Source organism: Notamacropus eugenii, chromosome 2 (assembly GCF_028372415.1).
Source record: "Notamacropus eugenii isolate mMacEug1 chromosome 2, mMacEug1.pri_v2, whole genome shotgun sequence".
In the NCBI taxonomy this organism is placed as follows: domain Eukaryota; kingdom Metazoa; phylum Chordata; class Mammalia; order Diprotodontia; family Macropodidae; genus Notamacropus; species Notamacropus eugenii.
Window position 1 is genome coordinate 515,166,064 of NC_092873.1, and position 21,961 is coordinate 515,188,024.

At 43.5% G+C, this 21,961-nt stretch overlaps 1 protein-coding gene across 2 annotated transcripts in view; it reads right to left on the reverse strand.

Annotated features, from left to right (window-relative positions):
• The window catches only part of USP24 (ubiquitin specific peptidase 24), a 164,773-nt gene that overhangs the window by 17,474 nt on the left and 125,338 nt on the right, over positions 1-21,961 (reverse strand). For both annotated transcript variants that reach the window (XM_072649592.1, XM_072649593.1), the window contains exons 47-58: positions 20,588-20,729; positions 20,003-20,122; positions 19,065-19,285; positions 18,620-18,744; positions 17,757-17,898; positions 16,731-16,881; positions 15,880-15,975; positions 14,270-14,373; positions 13,398-13,511; positions 6,704-6,800; positions 4,451-4,567; positions 3,965-4,057 (exon numbers count right to left, since the gene is read on the reverse strand). In XM_072649592.1, coding sequence (XP_072505693.1) covers positions 3,965-4,057; positions 4,451-4,567; positions 6,704-6,800; positions 13,398-13,511; positions 14,270-14,373; positions 15,880-15,975; positions 16,731-16,881; positions 17,757-17,898; positions 18,620-18,744; positions 19,065-19,285; positions 20,003-20,122; positions 20,588-20,729 — 1,522 coding nt within the window. The remainder of the gene's footprint in view (positions 1-3,964; positions 4,058-4,450; positions 4,568-6,703; positions 6,801-13,397; positions 13,512-14,269; positions 14,374-15,879; positions 15,976-16,730; positions 16,882-17,756; positions 17,899-18,619; positions 18,745-19,064; positions 19,286-20,002; positions 20,123-20,587; positions 20,730-21,961) is intronic.

Here is a 21,961-nt window from a genome sequence, read left to right on the forward strand (position 1 = left end):
AAAGTCATCACAGACAACAAAGCAGTTTCATTACTAAAGGAATATACCTTTTTCTCCGTGGCACACAGCACACATACAAAAACTGACCATGTAGCAGGCTATAAAAACCTCACAATCCAGTGCAAAAGGCAGAGACAGTCCATGCATCCTTCTCAGATCATAATGCAATAAATTATTGCATTTTATTTTATTTCTTTATTATATTTATTTTATTGTGATGCAATAATTATTGGCCATGGAAACACAAACCAAAAACTAACTGGAAACTAAATAATCTAATCTTAAGAAGGAGCGGGTTAAACAACAAATCACAGAAACAATCAACAACTTCATTCAAGAGAACGACAATAAGGAGACAACCTACATAATCTTGTGGGACGCTGCAAAAGCAGGTCTTAGGTTTATATCATTCAAGGCCTACATGAATAAAATGGAGAAAGAGGAGAGCAATGAATTGGGTATGCAGTTGAAAAAGCTAGAAAAAGAACAAAGTGAAAATCCCCAAGTAAATACCAAATTAGAAATACTGAAAACCAAAGGAGAGATTAATACAATTGAAATTAAGAAAACTATTGAACTAATAAATAAATCTAAGTGTTGGTTTTATGAAAAAAAACCCCAATAAAACTGATAAACCTTTGGTCAATTTGATTAAAAAAAAGAAGAAAACCAAATTATTAATATCAAAAATGAAAAGGGTGAACTAACCTCCAATGAGGAGGAAATTAAAACAATAATTAGAAATTACTTTGCCCAACTGTATGCCCATAAATTGGACAATCTAAATGAGATAGATGATTATTTTAAAAAATATAAATTGCCCAGATTAACAGACAAGGAAGTTGAGTTCTTAAATAATTGAGTTTTTAAATAATCTCAGAAAAGGAAATTGAACAAGCCATTAATGAACTCCCTAGGTAAAAATCTCTAGGGCCAGATGGATTTACAAGTGAATTCTATCCAACATTTAAAGAACAGTTAATTCCAATACTATACAGACTATTTGGGAAAATTGCCGAAGGAGTACTACTAAATTCTTTTTATGATACAAATATAGTTCTGATACCTAAACCAGGAAGAGCCAAAACAGAGAAAGAAAATTATAGATCAATTTCTCTAATGAATGTAGATGCAAAAGTTTTAAATAAGATATTAGCAAAAAGAATACAGCAACTTATCATGAGAATAACACATTATGAGATCAGATAGAACTCATAAGAGGAATGCAGGGCTGGTTCAATATTAGAAAAACTATTAGCATTATTGATCATATCAACAACAAAACTAACAGAAACCATATGATTATCTCAATAGATACAGAAAAAGCTTTTGACAAAATACAACATTCCTTCCTATTGAAAACACTGGAAAGCATAGGAATAAAGGGAACTTTCCATAAAATAATAAGCAGTATCTACCTAAAACGTTCTGCAAGCATTATATGCAATGGGGACAAGCTAGATGCATTTCCAGTAAGATCAGGGTCCATTATCACCACTCTTATTCAATACGGTACTAGAAATGTTAGCTGTAGCAATAAGAGAAGAAAAAGAAATTGAAGGAATCAGAATAGGCAAAGAAGAAACTCAGTTATCTCTCTTTGCAGATGATATGATGATCTACTTAGAGAATCCCAGAGATTCAAGTAAAGAACTACTTGAAATAATAAACAACTTAGACAAGGTTGCAGGTTACAAAGTAAACCCACAAAAATCACCTGCATTTCTATATATTACTAACAAAGCCCAACAGCAAGAGATGGAAAGAGAAATCCCATTTGAAGTTAGGGTAGACACTATAAAATATCTGGGATTCTACCTGCCAAAACAAACCCAGGGACTATATGAACACAATTACGAAACACTTTTCACACAAATAAAGTCAGATCTAAGTAAGTGGGAAAATATCAGTTGCTTGTCAGAAGGCCGAGCTAATATAACAAAAATGACAATTCTACCTAAATTAATTTACTTATTCATTGTCATACCAATCAAACTACCAGATAATTGTTTTCTACAGCTAGAAAACATAATATCGAAATTCATTTGCAAGAACAAAAGGTCCAGAATATCAAGAGAACTAATGAAAAGAAATGCTAGGGGAGGTGGCCTAGCTCTACCAGATCTCAAATTGTTTTTTAAAGCAGCAATCATCAAAACCACTTGGTACTGGCTGAGAAACACAGGGGTAGACTAGTGAAATAGGTTAGGTACTGAAGACACAGTAGTCAATGAATATAGCAATCTACTGTTTGATAAACCCAAGGACCCCAGCTTCTGGGATAAGAACTCACTCTTTGACAAAAACTGGTGGGAAAACTGGATAACAGTGTGGTGGGAACTGGGCACAGACCAATGCCTGACACTGTACACATGAATAAAGTCCAAATGGGTACCCGATCTAGGTATAAAGACTGACACTATAAACAAATTAGGGGAGCAAAGAATAGTGTATTTGTCATTTACGGAGAATGGAAAAATTTATAACCAAACAAGAGACAGAGAACATTATGAAATGCAAAATGGATAACTTTGATTACATTAAATTGAAAAGTTTTTGCACAAACAAACCCAATGCAACCAAGATAAGGAGGGAAGCAGAAAACTGGGAAAGAATTTTTGCAACTAGTGTCTGTGATAAAGGTTTCATTTCTAAAGTATATAGAAAACTGAGTCAAATGTAGAATAATACAAGTCATTTCCCAATTGATAAATGGTCAAAGGATATGAACAGGCAGTTTTCAGAGGAAGAAATTAAAGATATCTATAATCATATGAAAAAATGCTCTAAATCACTATTGATTAGAGAGATGCAAATCAAAACAACTCTGAGGTACCACATCACACCTATCAGATTGGCAAACATAACAAAACAGGAAGATGATAAATACTGGGGAAGATGTGGGCGAGCTGGAACACTAATACATTGTTGGTGGAACTCTGAGCTGATCAAACCATTCTGGAGAGCAGTTTGGAACTGTGCCCAAAGGGCTACAAAAATGTGCACACCCTTTGACCCAGCAATATCACTTCTGGGACTGTATCTCCAAGAGATCACAGAAATGGGAAAGGGTCCCACATGCACAAAAATATTTATAGCAGCTCTCTTTGTGGTGGCCAAAAACTGGAAATCAAGGGGATGCCCATCAATTGGGGAATGGCTGAACAAGTTGTGGTATGTGAGTGTAATGGAACGCTAACTATGGTGCTATGAGAAACGATGAACAGGAAGACTTCAGAGAGGCCTGGAAAGACTTATATGATCTAATGCTGAGGGAAAGGAGCAGAACCAGGAGAACTTTGTGCACAGCAATGACCACAGCGTGCGAGGAATTTTTCTGGTAGACTACTTCATTGAAATGCATGGACTTAAAAAATTTCCAACGAACTTTTAAGGCAAAACTCCTTCCACATCCAGAGAAGGAACTATGGAATTGGATCACAGATAGAAACAGACCATTATCTTTTTGTATTATGTTTTGTCTAGTGGTTTTTCCCATTCATTTTAATTCTTCTATGCAACATGCATTTAGTAGGAACATAAGTGTAGAACCTATATAAGATTGCACGCTGTCTCAGGGAGGGAGTGGAAAAAAATCTAAGACATATGGAAGTGATTGTCAAACACTGAAAACATAAAATAATTCAATTAAAAAAAAAGAAAACTGTTCAGTTCAGGTCAGGAACCCGATCAACTGCAGAATTGTCTGGAGGAGGGGACCAGAATGGGGAAGGGCCTTGAGAAGCTGGCACTGCGGAGTAGAGGGCAGATGCATGACAACAGGTACAAATTGAGAAGAACCCCCTGAGGTTCAATGCCAAGGACTGAATGCCTGCTGTCCAGGGAGGAGCAGAGGCTGAGTGATACCTCGGTGAACCTATGCACCCCGAGCCTCAATCCCACATGCCCCAAAGCAGCAGCTGGTCAGTCTTTCACTAGGAGCAGAGGCAGAGGCTGTTGTTACCTGATTGTTTTGCCGATTGGGTCCCAGGAGAAAGTTGATCATGTGCCGCAGAGCAGAATGTCTCAAAAGGAGATCGCTTGCCCTTACACCTTGCTAAGAAGAAGAGAAGGAGAATGACAAATTACTGTTCCTTTTCTAACAAATAATATGCTTTAATAAAAAGATTGAAATGAGAAACCACCTCAACAAATCCCTTCTAGGGAGTATGTGCTAAATCTTTTCCAGAAAATCTGTTTCGATTGCTTTTATGGTTGAACCTAATACACAATTAGCAAATGAACTGTTGTGCAGACTCTCATTACTCAAATGATCACAATTTTTTCTTTTCTTTTTCCTGTACTCGAATCTTTTTAAGCTCAACATTCTCTAAGCAGTCATTTTCAGGACAAATGCTGCTGGATCGAGCTCCTGTGTTTTCCCAGCACAATGAGAGTCCCCTAGTCCTGACACCTGATGACTCCCGACTGCAAAGGGAAGCTGGTTTACCTTCTGTACAAAGGTGTTGAACAGGAAAAAGTATTGAGCACAGTTTTTACAGTTCTCTGGGACATCTTTATCCAACAGGGCAAGTAGCACTTCCAACAACTGGTGAAGACTTTTGAGCTGGTCAGCATAAAGACAGAATTACATTAAGGCAGGAAACAGACATTTGCAATAACTTAATTAAAAAAAAACCAACATGAGAGCAAGGGATCTGGTTAATTTAGTTTGGGTTCAGATTCAGATGGAAATGTTTTTAATAGTCACAAATACAAAACTGCCAGTTTACCCTCTGAGGCAATCATTGTGGAATTTTAAATGCAAAGTCCGGTTTTGCTTCTGAGAGCTCGGGGGTCAAGAATGATATTCTCTGTGTGAGCTGGCACAATGGGCTCCACGGTGGACTTTTCTCTCGCTCCCCCTTTTTTTCCAGAGCCTTTAGGGAGACATTGGTCTGAACCCCTCCCTCCACTAGCCTGCTCTTTACATAGTCACAGATGCAGAGAATCAAAACACAGACACAGGCAGAAGGGCTGGAAACCAAGCCAATGGAGCGAATGGAGCGCAACAGCCTGACAGAATGACAACGGGGATGTCGACTTGACTGTGACTTACTTGAGAACTCGCTGACGCCTCATGGAAAGCTTTGAGAGACATTTTATTTGTTTAGAGACCGTTTGGGTTATCACATCGCCTCTGCTGCCCCTCCCCCCAGCTGCTGTCTGGATGGGTCCAGGACAAACGGGCTGAGAGGATGGCTTCCTCAGACGCCCCACTCCTCTGGCTGGCCAAGGACCTCAGGATTAGGACACTACCTGTCCCTGCTCGTTTCTTTCCCAGAGACTTTAAAACACAGATTTCTGTCATTGTCCCACCCATTCTGTCTCAAACAGAAATAACTAAAATTTGGCATATCCATAAGACCTTCATTTCCAAAGCCCTCTACAACCATCTATTAGAAACAGTGAGGGGGCAAGAGGAACTATTTCCACTGCGGTGAAGAGACATGTAAAGAGACTAACACGAAAGAGAATTTAACAGGACAGATGGCTTTTTGCTCATGCCCTTGTCTGTCTTCCCTCCAAGCCTTAGGACACTGGATGGTGCTTTCTTAGTCTACAGGGGTGTTGGGATCTGAGGCCATCACTACATTTGAGGACCTTGGGGAGACTGAGCAAATTCTGGAATGTTAACTTGGGGCCTGGGAGTCACCTTTATGAGGGTCTTCCTCAGGGACCCTAGGGAGAACCCCCTGGGCTCCCCTAGAGGAAACCACAATGTCAGGCCCAACCTCAGCCAGATGATCTGCCCATACTCTGCACATGCCTTGTCTGGACACAACCTTTCCTTGCCCCAGCTGCCATCACGATGTATGCCCCTTGAGAACAGAGGCAATGGCTTATTTTCGTGGCTGTTATCACTTTTCTTTGAATCCCTAAATTCAGCAAAGTGCTTGACTTCCGTGAGAATGAAGGGCTGCTACCTCACTAATTCTTCTCGGTCCTGGCTCCTAAACACCATGGGCCAAGTTGCCCATCTGTGCTCACTGAGCCACAGTCTTCAGGTACAATCCATAGGAGCTAATTATTTCTGAAAGGCATAGTTTTCAAAGTTTTCCATGTGGTGTCAGCTGTTAACTGAGATAGCAAACCTGGCAAGGAAGTGCTCTACTGGCTAAAAAATGTATATTTTGAGTGAACTAGAACTCTTCAAGTTAAAATTAGTCTAATTTATTTCTCTGGAACTTGACATTGTGGAGCAGTTGCTGAGAACAGAGTGAAAAAAATTCAGAAAGGATAGGTAAGTTTTGGGTCATTAGCCCTGCATAAAAGGAAGGGTCTTCCTTGCTTTGAAGCCAACAGAGGAGGGATTAATAGGAAAAGAAAAAGAAGACAGGGTTAGCTTAAGCTCCCTGATTCAGATTCAGTTTAGAGAAACTTCAGGAGAACTCATAGAAGGCTTGGAAATATGAGGGCCATTAAGGAGAACAGGATGCTCCCAGGAGGACCGTCCCAAAGTTGAGTCCAAATGGGCTGGAGCCCCCAGGCCTGATAAACATTGCTTTCAGGGAAGGGAAAGGATAATGGGTTGGGGGTCTTCCATGCTTGGTGATTTCAACCAAGCCAGGTCACACAAGGAAAGGTATATTATGAATAGCCAAAAAGAAGATGGTCGAGGTGACTGGCCTCTCCCTGTAAGCTCCTTTCTCACACAGAACACAAGCAGGCTAAAATGGTTCATCCAAGCAGTGATACTGACCTTGTCCTGGTAAAACAAGGCACTGTCGAGGGTCTTCTCCAGGATGGTGGCGACAGCTACTCGCACTTCCCTCACGCTGCACTCGAGCAGGAAAATCCTGAGGTGGAAGCAGATGTGCAGGTCCAAGAGTGAGCCAAGATGTGGACCCCACAGACTCTGGGGGCCAAGCTGGGGGGCAGGTCTTAGGTCATGAAGGCTCACTCTTCCTTGAGGCTTCAGGACCTACACAGAACTTGAAACAGGCTGTGTAAGGAGTCAAACAGAGGGGGATGCCCACTTGTTCAGAGAGAAACTGGATGCATCAGCCCTCAAACCCTTCTAATCCTATGATCCCTATTTAACAGATAAGGAAACTGAGGCTGGAAGATGCTATAGGATTTGGTTTTGGTGTTGCTTACAAAGAGGCTCGATAGCTCCAGAGTAGGGGAGCATCCTGGGACTTTGGACTCCAGGCCCAGTGCTTTGGTCATTAAAAAAGGGCAAGGGGCAACATCCAGGAACTCAGCATTAAGAAAACAGAAGGATATTTCAACAGACACATAAAAAGCTTTTGACACGATACAATACCCATCCCTGTTAAAAACTCTGGGAAGCATGGGAATAAACAGGGCCTTTCTTAAAATGAGAAAGCGCTATCCCTCTAAAACCAAAAGTGGGCATCATCTGAAATGGGGATAAGCGAGAGGCCTTTCCAACAAGATCATGGTGAAGCAGAGATTTCTGTTATCACCACCATGATTCAATATTAGGAAAGGAAGGAATAAGTATAGGCAAAGAGGAAACAAAACTTATTTTATAGATAATATGAAGGTTTACTTAGAGAACCCCACAGAATCAACTAAAAACTAAATAAAATAATGAACAACTTCAGCAAAGTTGCAGGATATAAAAGATACAATTACAAAACACTGTTTACATAAAAAAAGGAACATGGAAGAAATTACTTATCAGCACTATGGAAAGGGGAAGAGTTCATGGCCAAACAAGAGACAGAAAGGGTCACAGGAAGACAGAAAACTTTGATTACATAAAATCAAAAAATTTTTGCACAAACAAAACCAATGCAGCTGAAATGGGAAAAATCAGGAAACTGAGAAAAATATGAAGGTCTCATTTCTAAGATGTATAGGGAACTGAGTCAAATTAATAATAAGAGCCATTCCCCAAATGAATAAGCAGTTTTCACAGGATAGCAAGCTATCAATAGCCATGAAAAAATGCTTTGTATCACTAATAGAGAAAAACAAATTAAAATGATGAAGGGCCACTTCTCATCATTCATCACTGGCTAACTTAGCAAAAAAGGAAACTAACAAAAGCTGGAGGGACTGGGGAAAGCAGGGACGCTAATAACACTGGTGGTGGAGCTGTGAACTGGTATAGCCATTCTGGAAAGCAATGTGAAGCCTTGCCCAAATAGCTATTAAACGGACCTTCTTCTGAAACAGAGATACCACTCTGAGTTGTACACCCCAAAGAGATCCAAGTAAGAGGAAAAGGACCCATATGCACAAAAATATTTGTAGCACTTCTTTTTGTGGCAGTAAAGAAAACTAATCGAATGCCTATTAACTGAGAAAAGGTTGAACAAATAAGGCATGAGTGTGACGAAGCGCTACTGTGCTGCAAGAAATGATGGAAGCTTTCACAGAACCCTGGAAAGATTGGTAAGAGCTGAGGGAGAGAGGAGCGAGCAGACCCAGAGCTCAGGCAAGGACAATCAACTCTGAAAGGCTCAGGAAATCAGGTCAACACATAACTGACCACAACTCCAGAGAACTCAAGAGGAAACATGCTGTCCACTTCCTGACAGAAAGAACTCAGGAGCAGACCGAAGCACACTCTCTCTTCTCTGTCTCTCTCTTGGGGGTAGGGATGGGAGGAGGGGAAGGCAGGAAGAAGACATAGCTAATGTGAGAATTTGTTTTATGTGACTATGCATGTTTATAATGGGCTTTTTTGCTTACTCAATGGGTTGGGCGGAGTTTTTAATCAAAAATAAATAAAATTGAAGAAAAAGAGAAAAATCTCAGTTTTTTCCTGCCTTCTCCCCACTGGGTTGTGTGCTCATAGGTTTTGCGGCTCCATTTGGGGACATGGGAGAAAGATAGGCCCATATGCTATGCTGCTCTGCTACATGACTCCCAACATGGAAATAAGGGATGAAATTTGTGACTGGGGCTACAGGAGGTGGTACAGTGGAAAAACTACTGTTTGGCTCTGGAACCAAAGGACCTGGGTTCAGATGTCATCTTAGATGATTATTACCAGTGTGACCTTGGGCAAGTTATTGATCTCCTCTGGACCTCAGTTTCCTCATTTGTAAAATGAAGGGGCTGGACTAAATGCCCTCCCTCTAGAGAGGGATCCCTTTCAGCTCAAGATCTTTGCTAATCCTTTTAGTACCACGTCTGTCAGCATTTCCTGGAATAATGATACCTTTTCTTTCCTTCCTTGAGGGAAGAGATGGTTCCTTACTTAGCGATTCAATCGTAACATGTGGGTGGAGCAGTCATTTCCCAGGATGCTCCCCATTTGCCTGAAATTTGGCTTCTGGTTTAAACACAAAGTTCGTTGAGGGTACTTGGCTAGGCTGAAGCCAAACCTGGTGGAAAGTGTCAGGAAAAGCCTCAGCTGGGCCAAGAAAGGCTCAGCAGTGCTCCAGCGTGACCTGGAGATTCTTCTCCTGGGCTAAGGACTGGATCTGTAGATCTTCAGACTTAACTTTCCATTACTGGGATGAATCAGGATGTTTCTCAGCATGTGCTACTTAAGGCCATGAGCTACTCAGATTGTAACCGAGTGCCCAGCACATCAAGGAGCCTCTTCTATCAGGCCACACCTACTCTGTTCCTATATATCTTTCTTCCCAATTGTGGCTAACCTCTCCTTGAGAAAAGCTGTCCATACTAGGTACATCCATTTCCTCTCCTCTTGCTTCTAAACTCTTGGCATCTAGCTTCTGACCGCATCATCAACTGAAAAACTGCTCTTTCCAGAGCTACCAACAATCTCTTTATTGCCACATCTAGAGGTCTCTTCTCAGGCCTCATCCTTCTAGACTTCTCTGTAGCCTGACAAGGTAGACCACTCCCTTCCCCCGGATACTGACTCTACCCTAGGATTTTTTAACACTGCTCTCTCCCGATTCTTCTCCTCCATCTTCACACCCCACACTGTCCTGGATTAGCCCTCCTCTCTTCTCTCTCGATGTGATCTGACTTAGTGATATAGAAAATGGCTTCCAGGATGCATCTATTCAGCCCTAATCTCTCATGAGTGCTTGTCTTGCAGCACCTTGGACTGTTCATTCTGGAGACACCTCAATCTGACTGTATTTAAAACTCATTAATGTTTCCCCTAAATGACTCCCTCTTCCCACCTTCCCTAGTCCTATCCTATCCAGGGTAGCAGAGCTTACTCAGCTGATACCCTCAGTTCCTTATCTGCCTTCACCAAGTGCCCCACCTGTTGCCAAGTCTTGTCAGGTCAACCTCCACCCACAATACCTCTACCTCATGTCCCCGTTGTTTCTCCCCTCAGGTGCCAAAGTGGTCTTTTCTGAGGACGACCATGTCACCCCCATTCAATCAATTTTTCCAGCTCCCTGTCACCTGCAGGGACCAGACAGAACACTCTGTTTAACTTTAAAGCCCCTCACTACCTGGCTCGTTTCTCCCATTCCAGTTTTCTGACAATTCACTCCTTGGCCTCTGATGCTCGTCCCTCCCGTCTGCCCCAGGCCTCTTCTGTTCTCCTTCCTGTACCATTGTCTTCTGGCTGCTGAGCTGTTCACAGAAGCTCCTTGAGGGCAGGGCCTCTTCTAGGGTCTTTCTGTGTAAGCCCAGCCTGACACAGTCAATGTTTAACAAATGTCTGACAAGACTGGAAAAGGTTAAGCCCCCTTCTGATCCATTCCCTGGGGGTCCCCCTCCTCCTCCAGTGTATCCAAGCTCAGGGAGAGACAAATGAAGGAAGAAAAGCTCCCTACTTCTCTCGTAGAAATTCTTGGGGCTCTTCTCTTTTATCCTATTCCTTAGCTTGTTGATGTTCATCCCTCCTGGGGACTCTGAGGATCCCAATGTGTTCTAGTCTAGGCCCTTGTACTGTGCTTAGCTGCTGACCCATATCAGATGAAGATACCCAGACATATGAAATCCTCAACAAAAGCTGTGAGCGGATGCCTCCTAAGGGCAGGGCATGTTTTTAAATTTTCTTTTTATCTTCAGCACAGGGCCTGATGTGTACGGAAAGCTTAATAAATGCTTGATTGATATAGATAAATGCTCTAGATAGCATGCTTTAACGATCTGGAGACAGGCACAGCTGAGCTTTACAAACTGAGCCCAAAATGATGGCTAAAATAAACTAAAGGCACCTTTGTTTTGGCCATTTGCAGACTCTGCATTTCCTGAGTCATGATGCCCCTCACCCAACTCCTCATGAGCTAGAGCTGTGTGAATAGTAGCCTGAGGAGTGAGGCCCTCACCTGAGGAGTGAGGTCCAGTACAGCCTGGTCACTGGCCATGACAGCTATGGAGAAAGCAATTTACATGCAAAGACAGTCATGGATGAATCACCCACCCTCCTTTCCTTTTATCACCTCCTTGTAATATTCAAAGTCTACCAGAGTATTGATTTGAGGTTATTTCCCCACCAACTATTACCCTGGAACCTCTGGGGAGTAAAAGAGCCCTGATGCATGTCAGAGATGAGTCTAGTCTAGTCTTGTATATGAATGGGAAGCCAATTTTGCTTATTGCTGCTGCCTCTAATTAACTGATGCAACCCAGAGATAAGTGAGATGTACCTTCTCAGAGAAGCCAGGACAAAGGCCCATCCCACCTCAGACTTACAGCCCCAGCACTTCCCCTCTGACAGTCTCAGAGACTTGCCTGGTACCATGAAAAGTTAGGGGACTAAGGTCAGGGGCAGAGAGTTAAGACTAGGACTGAGACTGGTTCTCAACCCACCAGGTCATGTAGACTCTCACAAACCTAGTTGGGACATGCAGGCTCTGTGTGTGGTCTGTCTTTCATTTTTCTAGCATGGTCTATGGCATACCACAAAACCCACTCCCTTAGAGAATACTTGCTGCTAAAAGATGGGCTTCTGTTCCTCCTGAACTAAGCCCCCAAACTAAGAGAGGCTGAAGAGACCTTCCCTACACTGTGTATAGATTGAGGCTTTGGACCCTCTCTACTCCATGACTGTAACAGCAGGAGTCAAAGCTGTTTCTTTTCACAAGCAGTTACATTGCACATGGAAGCGTCCTGGGGTGCTGCTTTTTTGCATTAACTTCCTCCAATGATTTAGACTCATAGATCATTTTATAAATGTTATGACAACTGTGAGAGCTTTGCTACCAATAGATGTCAGGAAAGTACATTTCACATGACATTATACCTCCAGGTGGGCCAAAAAATTACCAACTGAAGCAGTTAAGAAAGAGCTCCATTCAAACAGACACTGGTATTCCAAGTGGAAATCACAGACGAAAGCAAAAACCATTTAGTGAAATACTAAGACCAAATGTCTTACTGATTAGTTTGAACTGCATTCAATTTTCAGGCCAATCTGTACACCACTTTGATGACAGGCTGGTTTTGCAACGATCACATTATTTATTTATTTATTTTTGGAGGAGGGGAAGGCAAGGCAGTTGGGGTTAAATGACTTGCCCTAGATCACACAGCTGTAAGTGTGGTGCAGCAGAAGTACTAAAGCAGAGTGGGGCAGCCTGGGAGTGAAACAGTTGTCCATCTCTGAGTGCTGAGGGTCAGTGATGCCTGGTTCTGATGCTCATCAGCTGCCTCATCCGCAGAAGGTCATTAAGTTTCCCTGAGCCTCAGTGTCATCATCTGTAAAGCTAGTAAAACAGTACCGGGACTGTAGGGCTGTAGGACTGCAAGCAAGGGTTTTGTGAACTCTAAAAAGGAGGAGAAAGTATGGGTTCTTAGCCAAGTTCCAACACAGCAGCATGAGTCTGTGAGAATGAGCAGTTGTTACCTACATCCTGAAACAAGTCTGGGTCCAAACGGGAGGATTCTGATTAACTGGAAGGTACCATTTTCTCACATGAAATGTTAAAGAAAAGAGTATGCAACTATTTTTAAAAATTTACTGTAAAAAGCAGGTTTGCATGGCTATAAAAACATGCATGAAATGATTTCTCCACATCCATTCTGACTGGATGATTCAATGAAATTCATTTCAAAGACAGGACACAACTTCCCAATGGAAAAACACTTCTAGGACCAAATTTGGAAAATTTTTGGAATGGTTCCTACTGATCTAATTGATTATCTCAGTCAAAATATCATCTAAATTGTGAATTTGTCTCTCCTCACAAATGGGAGCGGTGGCTGGTAAAAAACATTAGCAACATTATTAATAACAATTAACAACATTATTGGCGAGCCTGAACTGTTTCTTTTTTAGGACCTGGATACTAGTTAAATTAAAAAGAAAACTGAAATCTAAATTTAGAACAGACTGTAACTTAATGGTATTCTTTTTGAACCAAACGTTTCCACTGTGTCGTCATAGTCACTCGTCACTGTGTCACTGGTTCCTGCCTGTGCACAGCCCGCTTGCCTTTGATGCCAGTTCAGAAGCCAGTCAGATGGGGTCCAGGACGGGAGCTGCACTAACACAAATGATCTTGATGACCGTTGAGAACGCAGACACTTACTTCACCAGCTCTCGTCCTTCGGAACCGACGAAATATTCAACAAGCCACTGACAGGCATCGAAACTTTTGGAGAGCAAAGCCTCAATCGTGGCCACCCACTCCTCAGTATCAGCCCTTTAAAAAAGAAGCAGCAGCAGTATTATGACCAGGGCATTGGGAAACATGAGGCCTCTGGGGTCAAATGCCTCAGAGAGATAAGAAATAAACTGAGCACAGGCACACTAGACTTTGGAGTTTGCACTCCTTGACTGGTAATCAGAAACCTCACTCTGAGCCTTTAAAATTTGAGTCCCCCCAAACAGCCACAAAAAGCTTCAAATTTCATGCCCTGATTTTGATACAAAGCTCTGCTTTCAGGACAAAACTCTTTTGTTAACTGTGTCAGAGTAAAACTTTTTGCTATAATAATATATTGTATAAAAATACTTCCACAAAAAATCTTTCTAGCAACCTATTCACTGAACACTTGCCATGTGGAAGGCACTACGGAGGATACCAGGAACATACGATGGTCTCTGTTCTCTAGCCCAGGGCTTCTTAAACTTTTCCACTCAGGCCTCTCTTCACAGTTCCACAACCTGAGGGCACGCAGTGCAATGGGTGCATGCTCTGTGTTCAGAACAGGAAAGCACTACCAGCAACACCTTGGATTCATTGTAAGTTTGGTTTCTAATTAATGTTTGGTTGTTACACGTTATTGCTGCCAAAATCTTCTCAAGATTTCCTTTTCCCCCAAAAAATTCTTCTGAAAAAACCCACTCTTTAGGACACTCTACACTAAGAACTGCAACCCAGTTCAAACCCCAGTTAATCACCTTGTTTATGCCTTTTGGTTTAGTATGTTAATTATTAGTGTTTCTTCAAATTCTCACCTGAGTTTTTTCTTTGTCCGTAAATAGGTCTGGAAGAGAAACTGGATGGCTAACTGTAAGCTCACCTTTGCCATGCAAGGATAGTAGGGGTGTTTGAGTTTAGTCTGAGAAGAAAGAAAAGTAAGGGGAGTGAAAACAAGGGCTTGCATCAGTATTTGTTCTTCGTGAAGTTTTGCAAAGAATACATCTTTCATAATTTGGAATAGTCACATGTGATACCTTTTAATGAGATATGATTTAGAAAGAGGTGGCTCAATGGAGATAAAGATTACAATTAAACTGAGGGGAAAGAAAAACCCTTATCCTTCCCAAAAAAAGGCTGTCAGTCTAGACGACTGTGGGAGGGGAGGAAAGGGGCAGGGAGAACAATGATCTGGACAATGTCTACTTTACTCAACTATGGTAACAGTCCAAATGTCGAGCACATGAGGGTGCTGGGGGAGAGCGCTACACCGACTCAGGAAGACCCAAATATGGGTCTTCAAATCTGGCCTGAGTGAACTGAGGGTAGTTGGGGCAATGGAGAGAACCACCCTGATGCCACTTTGTGATTCAATTCTGGGTCTAGGCTCAGTTCCCTTCCTATTCCATTATGGATCTAGTCCACATTCTGTCTTGGGAGAAAGCTTTATACATTGGTGGGAATCGGAAGAAAATCTTACTGTACAGTCTGACTCTACCCATGAATGGCTGGGAAATGGGACCACCTCTCCCAGCTATTCAGAGACACTTAATCATGGACCTGGGTTATGCTGAGCAGAAACTCAGATCCAAAGACAGAGACAAGGGTTTTTTCCCTGTTATACATCCTCATTCAACCCATGTTTCATCTGAAAACTGACCCCATCTGGGCTGATCAGTTATTGCTTGCATGTTCCCTTGACTGTTTACAGATACTTGGGGAGTGGGACCCCTCCTTTCCTGAATCAGAGAATTGTACCTGTTCACACCCTCCCCAACTTGGAAAACTCCTAATTTTTCAACCACTTAGAAATCAGATTACCAAATGCTGTATTGTTTTCTTTTAATTAGCTGGCCTTATCTATATTTGGCCTGTATTTGGAGTCCCAGTTGGTCAGGCAATTGGCAAGCGTTGGAGTTTGCCTCAGTCATTTCATCTTTTACCTGCCCCAGGTCTCAGACACTTATCAGCAGTGTGACCCTGGACAAGTCATTTCACCCTCTTTGCCTCAGTTTCCTCGTCTGTGAAGGGAGTTGGAAAAGGAAATGGCCAACCCCTTCAGATCTCTGACAGTGAAACCCCAGGAGGGATCATGATGAAGTCACTAAAGCACAACAGAAGGTATAAAACAAAAGCCTCATCACTCTGATAATGTGATGAAAAACGATGACTGGCCCTCTGGCTTCATCATCCGAACAAAGGCCACCAAAGGGCCCTGAACCTGCTGGGGACTGCCCCACAGTTGACTGTCTCTTGGCAGCAAGCTGATCATCCCCAAGGCAGTTTGGAACAAATACCCTTCTAATCTGGGCACAGTCAATGCAGATGACACGACCAATCTTGGAATGTGTGAGGGGTGCCCTACACTGACTCCTGGGATCTCTTCATGATCTTCTCCTCACCCCACCAATGCCCAACAGCTACTTACAGCATTCAATGAAGCTAAGGACAGGACAAAACTGAAATAGTCGCTGCTATACACATCTCTGTTCTTCATAAACTTGAGGTTCTCGTCTCTCACCATCTACAAAAGAGAAGATTTTAACTTTTTAGTAAGCAAGGTTCAATATGCAGGACTTCTTAGGAAGTGGTTCTGTGATGAATGAAGGCTGCACAAAGGCTGTAGGATGCAACACAAAATCTTGATGAAATCCACTGCGTTTCCAAATGCTGCATCTCTGCTCTGGGGTTAAAGCTTGAAAAGAGGGAGAGCATGAGCGGGACCCCTTACAGAATGCCTGGGAGGTCTGTGGCTCACCCTTTCCTCCTCTCTGTCACAACAATCACACATGGGATGAGGGGTCTGGACAGTCTGGCTGTCCACGATGTCGATTCTCCAGTATAAAAGAACAAAATATGGTCCAGAGCCCAAGGAAAGCATCAGTATGAATGGGAAATGAGCAGTTTGCGTGAAGCTATGAAAGGTGCTGAACCTTCCTCTTAATGACCCTGGAAAGTAGGCAGCATAAGAACTCTAGTTCTATGGATGAGACAGCCAAGCCAGACAAGTATGGAGACACCTGCCACAGACATAACACAGGTAAGAAAGTAGAATGTGAGCTCCTTATGGGATAGTTGGTGCTTACTGATTTAATAATAAACGCTTATTGACTTAGGGTATCAGAAGCAAAAAGGTGAATCCTAACTCCCTAACTAACACCTGTACCACTAACCTACAGGGTCCTCCTCAGCAGGTGATGGGAGTGTTTCTAGATGTAGAAAGCTAAATTTGACACTGTGGGATATTTCCCTTCACTAGTCTGATAGTTATGTACTTACCTGGTATATCCTAACAGGCATTTTCTCCACAAATAGTCCTTTTTTCTCCCCTTTTCTAACCAGCTTGGTTAAAATAGAGAGACGGTCATTGTTAGGTCTATGGGGTCGAGGAGATGACTGAGGTGAAATCTCTGGAGAAGATGGAGCTGATCTAAAAGAGAGAAAGCCATGTCACAGGAGTACCCAGCAGTGCCTAGGGCTCAGGGCCCTACTTGTGATCTCTGTGCTGGAAAGGTCCCTTTTCTCCCTTATGCTCATACATGACACCCCCTGGGAGCAGGGCCTTTGTCTTCAGGTTCTTTTGTGGCCTGTAACAAGGAGAACCAGACTGGATGACCACAAGGGCATCTTTCGTCTCTGCCATCGTGTGAACCTAGCACTTGAAACACAATGGACACTCACTCAGTGAATTTTCTAGAAAAACTCTCTTCTGACAATTCTCAGGATGAATGCTCTCACCAGTCTCCTCCAAGGCCTTCCTCCCACAAGGAAGGGGCTGGGGGACACGATCATGAAGGTCTGCCAGAAGAGGACAAGCTTTGGCAGGGCCTAAATTAAGCTCAAAGGGCTTCGAGCCCGGGCTTGGTTAAGGACTCACAACTCACCCTAGTGTGCAGAGAGGCCCAGCTCAACAGGCCAGCTACCCAAACAAGGACTATGATCTGGACTGGCACAACAGAGACCTACCCTGGTGAGAACATAGGTGTGGCACACCAGACACCTGGGTCACCTGTGACATAACACCTTGAATGTGCCATGTGCTAAGCTCACCCAGATACAAAGGTCAGGTCTCCAAATCACAAATAATTCAGTAGCAGGACTGGAAGCAGAAAGAACAGGCAGAGGAGTTTTAAAACTGAACATATCCTTTTTCTGTGAAAAATTTGATCAATAAAATGAGAAGCCTGACTTAGCCTCCTCAGGGCCTGGGTACAAGTGTGAAGTCAGGGCCTTGCAAGGCACTCTGACATGAAGTGAATCATCCAGAGACAAAACAACACTGGCAGTGCCAGGAAACAAACTCACAGGGAGAGGTCTTCAGCCTCCTGGCGCACCACACTAACTCGGCTTTTCTTGGGCAACACAGGGGAGTTCTGGTCAGACACTCTCTGGTAGAAGAGCATATATGCATTCCAGTATCGCCGGCGCACGTCAGGGTACGGATTTGCTTTGGAACAAGAAATTAAGAAAACAATCATTGGAAAACACCACAAGTTGCTACTTTATAAAACCAACTGTAATTTGGGGTGGCAGAGGTGTTTAAATTAAAAGCAGCCAGGCCACTGGTGTGCCTGAGGGCTGGGCACTCCCTCACTGGCCACAAGGTGTGAGGAAGAGGAGAGAGAAGACCCCAGAGTCCTGCTCGGTTTCCTTCTTGTAAACACAGGCCCACTTTCCTGGGCTGGCTTGGGGCCTCAGGAGAGGAAGCTGTGCAGAGCAGGTGGGCAGGGCTTTCTGAAGCATTCCCATATGAAACCTGGCTGCCCAGCCACCACTCTGTAGGCCTAGGAACTTCCTCAGCGCACCTAGAGCAAGGCTGTACCTTTTCCCATAAGCTGGACAGTGCTAAGTGACAGTCATCGCAAAGTTAAGAAAGGCTCTCCAGGCTGCGGATGGCAGGGAGCGTGGTAAGGACATTTCAATTTTGTCAGGCAACGAATTCTTTGCAGATGATCCAAGACAGTCACAACGTGTACCAACATGTACGTAAAAGTGCTCTGCACATTCTGCAGAGCTGCCCCCAGCTCACTCTGGTTAGAGTCCTAGCATTGAAGAGACTTGGCATACTGCTGAAAGAAAGAAATGCAGTGTGCCTCTGTGGGCTTCTGACCTCAGTAATAAATTCTAAATGCTAACCCAGTGAAAATAGAATGTTTGCAAATACTTACACTGATCGTAAACTTTTGGTCTGTACTCGCCACCAAAACATTCATATTCCAGGGTCTCATCATTTAAATCAAACTCTTCTACCACAGTGTCGTTAAATTTATACCATTTTCCTTTTCCACATCCCCTAGACCCCAAAGACAAATAGTGAGGGTTACTGACAAAGACAATGTTTTCTTTGTATGCTATTTTCAGCAAGATGACATACAAAATGTTGATGCGTAAAGCAGCCAAATTACAAGGTATACTTGTGTTAGAAAAAACAATAACAAATGATTTAAATCCATTAAAAACCTTTCGATAGGACATGAAGGAAAGAGAAATCTGTAAGGCACCTGCTTTGAAAGGTGGGAAATGGAGCCCATGGCATGGTAGGAGAGGGGTCACAGAACTTTAGCCACAAGGCTGAGGGAAGAAGACACCACCTGAGTGAGTACTGTCCTTTACCTTCTGTCCTTGATAAAGGAATAATAGTGGCCTGCGTGGGCCTGGCCGCTGTGTACAATCACACCCACGAGCTCATAGTTCTCAGTAGGGGCCACTTTCTTCCGTGGGGAGCCTGCAGAGCCTTGGTCCACATGCCGACCATTTTCACCAACGTCACAAGATGAATCCTGGCGAGCCATTCCTGAAACCGTGTAAGGCTCCATGTTTAACATCCAGGGGAACTAGCCAAAAGCAAAGAAGACCAGATTCCTATTGAACAGGTAATGCAGAGAACATGAAACTCACCCACCCACCCCCAAAGATGGCAGGTACAAGAGAACACAGGGCAATCCAGAAGAGAGCAGGTTGGAGCTGAGCCTCAGGGGACTAGGCATTAACGCCCACATCTGCCATGGTGTGCAAGTGTCTCCCCGTCTCTGAGCCTCAGTTTTCTCATGTGTAAAACGGTACCCTGGGGCTGTTTAGAGGAGAGGGCTCTCAGGCTCCTAACTTCTTGCCCTGCCTGTCCCCAATGCTGATCACAACTCAAGGAAAGACTCCACTCCGGTAGTTTCAGGAGCTGCCAGCACTGACAAAGCCCTAACGCCATGGCTGAGCAGGTGACAAACTTAGCCCAACGTGGTCCTCCCAGCAGGAGAGGTGCATAGTCTGATGCTGTCCCACACCCTAAGTCTTTCTTTGCATTCTGGCCCCAGACTTGTCTGAACTTAGGTTCCATGAGGCATCAGCGGAGAATAACTGTACAAAATTGTGGCCACTCAAAAGTCTGCAAAAACATTTGAAGGAGCCTGAGCTTAGATTTTATGAGCATGTAATGCAACTGTCTCACCACAGCCTCTTCCTATTCCTCTCTAGGGCTGTGGGTTCTTGGAGAATGTAACAGAGCAGAGGACCTGAAGGGAGCAGTAAGAGAAAGGGAAACAATACAGTCTGGTTACCCTTATTTGCTCGTCATATTTAATGGAGCGTCCACTCTCCCAATCAAATCCGAATCTCATCAGGTGAATCACCAAGACGCTGGGCAAAGACTTAATGCATGTCCTTTTCACGGTTGTTCTCTGCAAGAAAGGTAAGAACCAGTTACCTTTACTAAGAAAACTTCAAAAATCATTATGTAGATTAATCCCAAATCCACACATGTCTAAGCAGTCTATTAGAAGCGCACTATGCTGGGCCATGCCAGCCTGGACTCTAAGGGAATCACTTCTCTTGGAAGCTCAGCTGTCTGCCCTGTAAAACAACGTGGCTGAATGAGATGATCCCTCTCTAAGGAGGCCCCTTCCTCTCAATCATGTGACCCTACAGACCACCCTTCTGAAAGAACCAAGGACTTCTGTGGAGCCCGCTGCCTGTACAGGGAGGGGGGTAAATCATGTTCCCTGGTGCCAAGCTCCCAGCTCAAGACTGACTAATCATGCTAAGGGGGTGGGAAGGAATTAATGTGACAGAAGCCAATTCAAGATTAGCAAGATAGCCATGTTTCCTAATACCACATATAAATGGGGGGTTCATAAATACAATACCTTTTCTTTACACTTTTCACAGTAATAGGCATTACTCCCCTCTAGAACTTCACCTCTAACAAACTGGTCCAAAGAAATCTCCAGACTCTGACAAGAAGTAACACCAAGATTGAGCGCCATGAAAGCTTCTTCTCGCTCATACCTGGAATGGAAAGCAAGAAGGAGTTTTGGAAGCTTGTGGGGGTGGGGTCCTATCTTGGTTGGCTAGTGTTGACTCCTAGGCCACAAGGCTGACAGGGAGTTAAAACTCTCAATGATTGAGGAAATTCTAAGAAAGCACAGACTTGTACAAGAAAAACTAGAGCTAGATCTGTGAAACCTCTGGCAAATATGGCTGGTGAGCCCCTGGCAGGGGCCCCCAAATTTGTGTAGAGCAGGGGATGTTCGACAGGTCTGGCAGAGGGTGAGGCTGATTCTGGTAGTTGTGGCGCTCGTTAGTGATCTGAACACTAATTTCTGCAAGTTCTAGAATATTTTATCAAAAAGATGGTTAGTGAATACTCAGAAAAGGACTGTTGATCAGCTTCTCAGGAAATCTGCGATGGTTTCATCAAGAGCTGGTGACACTTGGCTAATTTCAGTTTTCAAAACATTAAGAGTCTGAACCACAGACACTGAAGAGCTCTGAGTGTTGTGAGAGGACCTGGAATCCAATCCCACAGCAGACGCTGACACCTGCCTGACCCTGAGCTTCCTAAGCCTGCCCTTGTCGACTCTAAAGCAAAGCGTTGAGCAGCAGGGTCTCAGAGAGTCCTTCTGGCTCTGGATCTACGTGTTGGTGCAAAGTCTCCCAGGCTATTCTTGTGGGGGAAAAGGGAAAAATCCAGGCAACACCAATGGCATAATAGTAGGTGGACACTGGAAGGGATGAATGACCACACCCAAAGAATGGTCATTGACCATCAGTCTGGTCCTGTGCTACACTAAGCATTTTTATCACTGACTTAAGACAGTCATTGATGGGATGCCTAGCAGAAATGCAGATAATTGAGAGCAGCAGATAGCTGAGACACAGGCTGATGGAATTCACCCGTAGGGAACAGACAGCAAGGCCATCTACTTGGAGCTGAGCTTGTAAAGAACAAGAATCATTTTTTACAACAGAACTGCTAAGTGGCCATCTATCTAGTCACTGCTCAGAGACCTTCAGAGGTGAGAAACCTCAACTGGAATCTCTGGAGCCACCCAAGTGCATTTCTTTTCTTCTTTTGACAGCTTTTCACATACTGAAAGATAGAAAACACTGACTCCCCAACCCACCCTGTGGGCAAGAATGTTTTACTGGATCTAAGGAAATTATATCCATCCTTAATAAATCTAAATCCATGCATGTGGCTTTAAGAACCCACTGCAGGTCATCTGAAAACAGACACG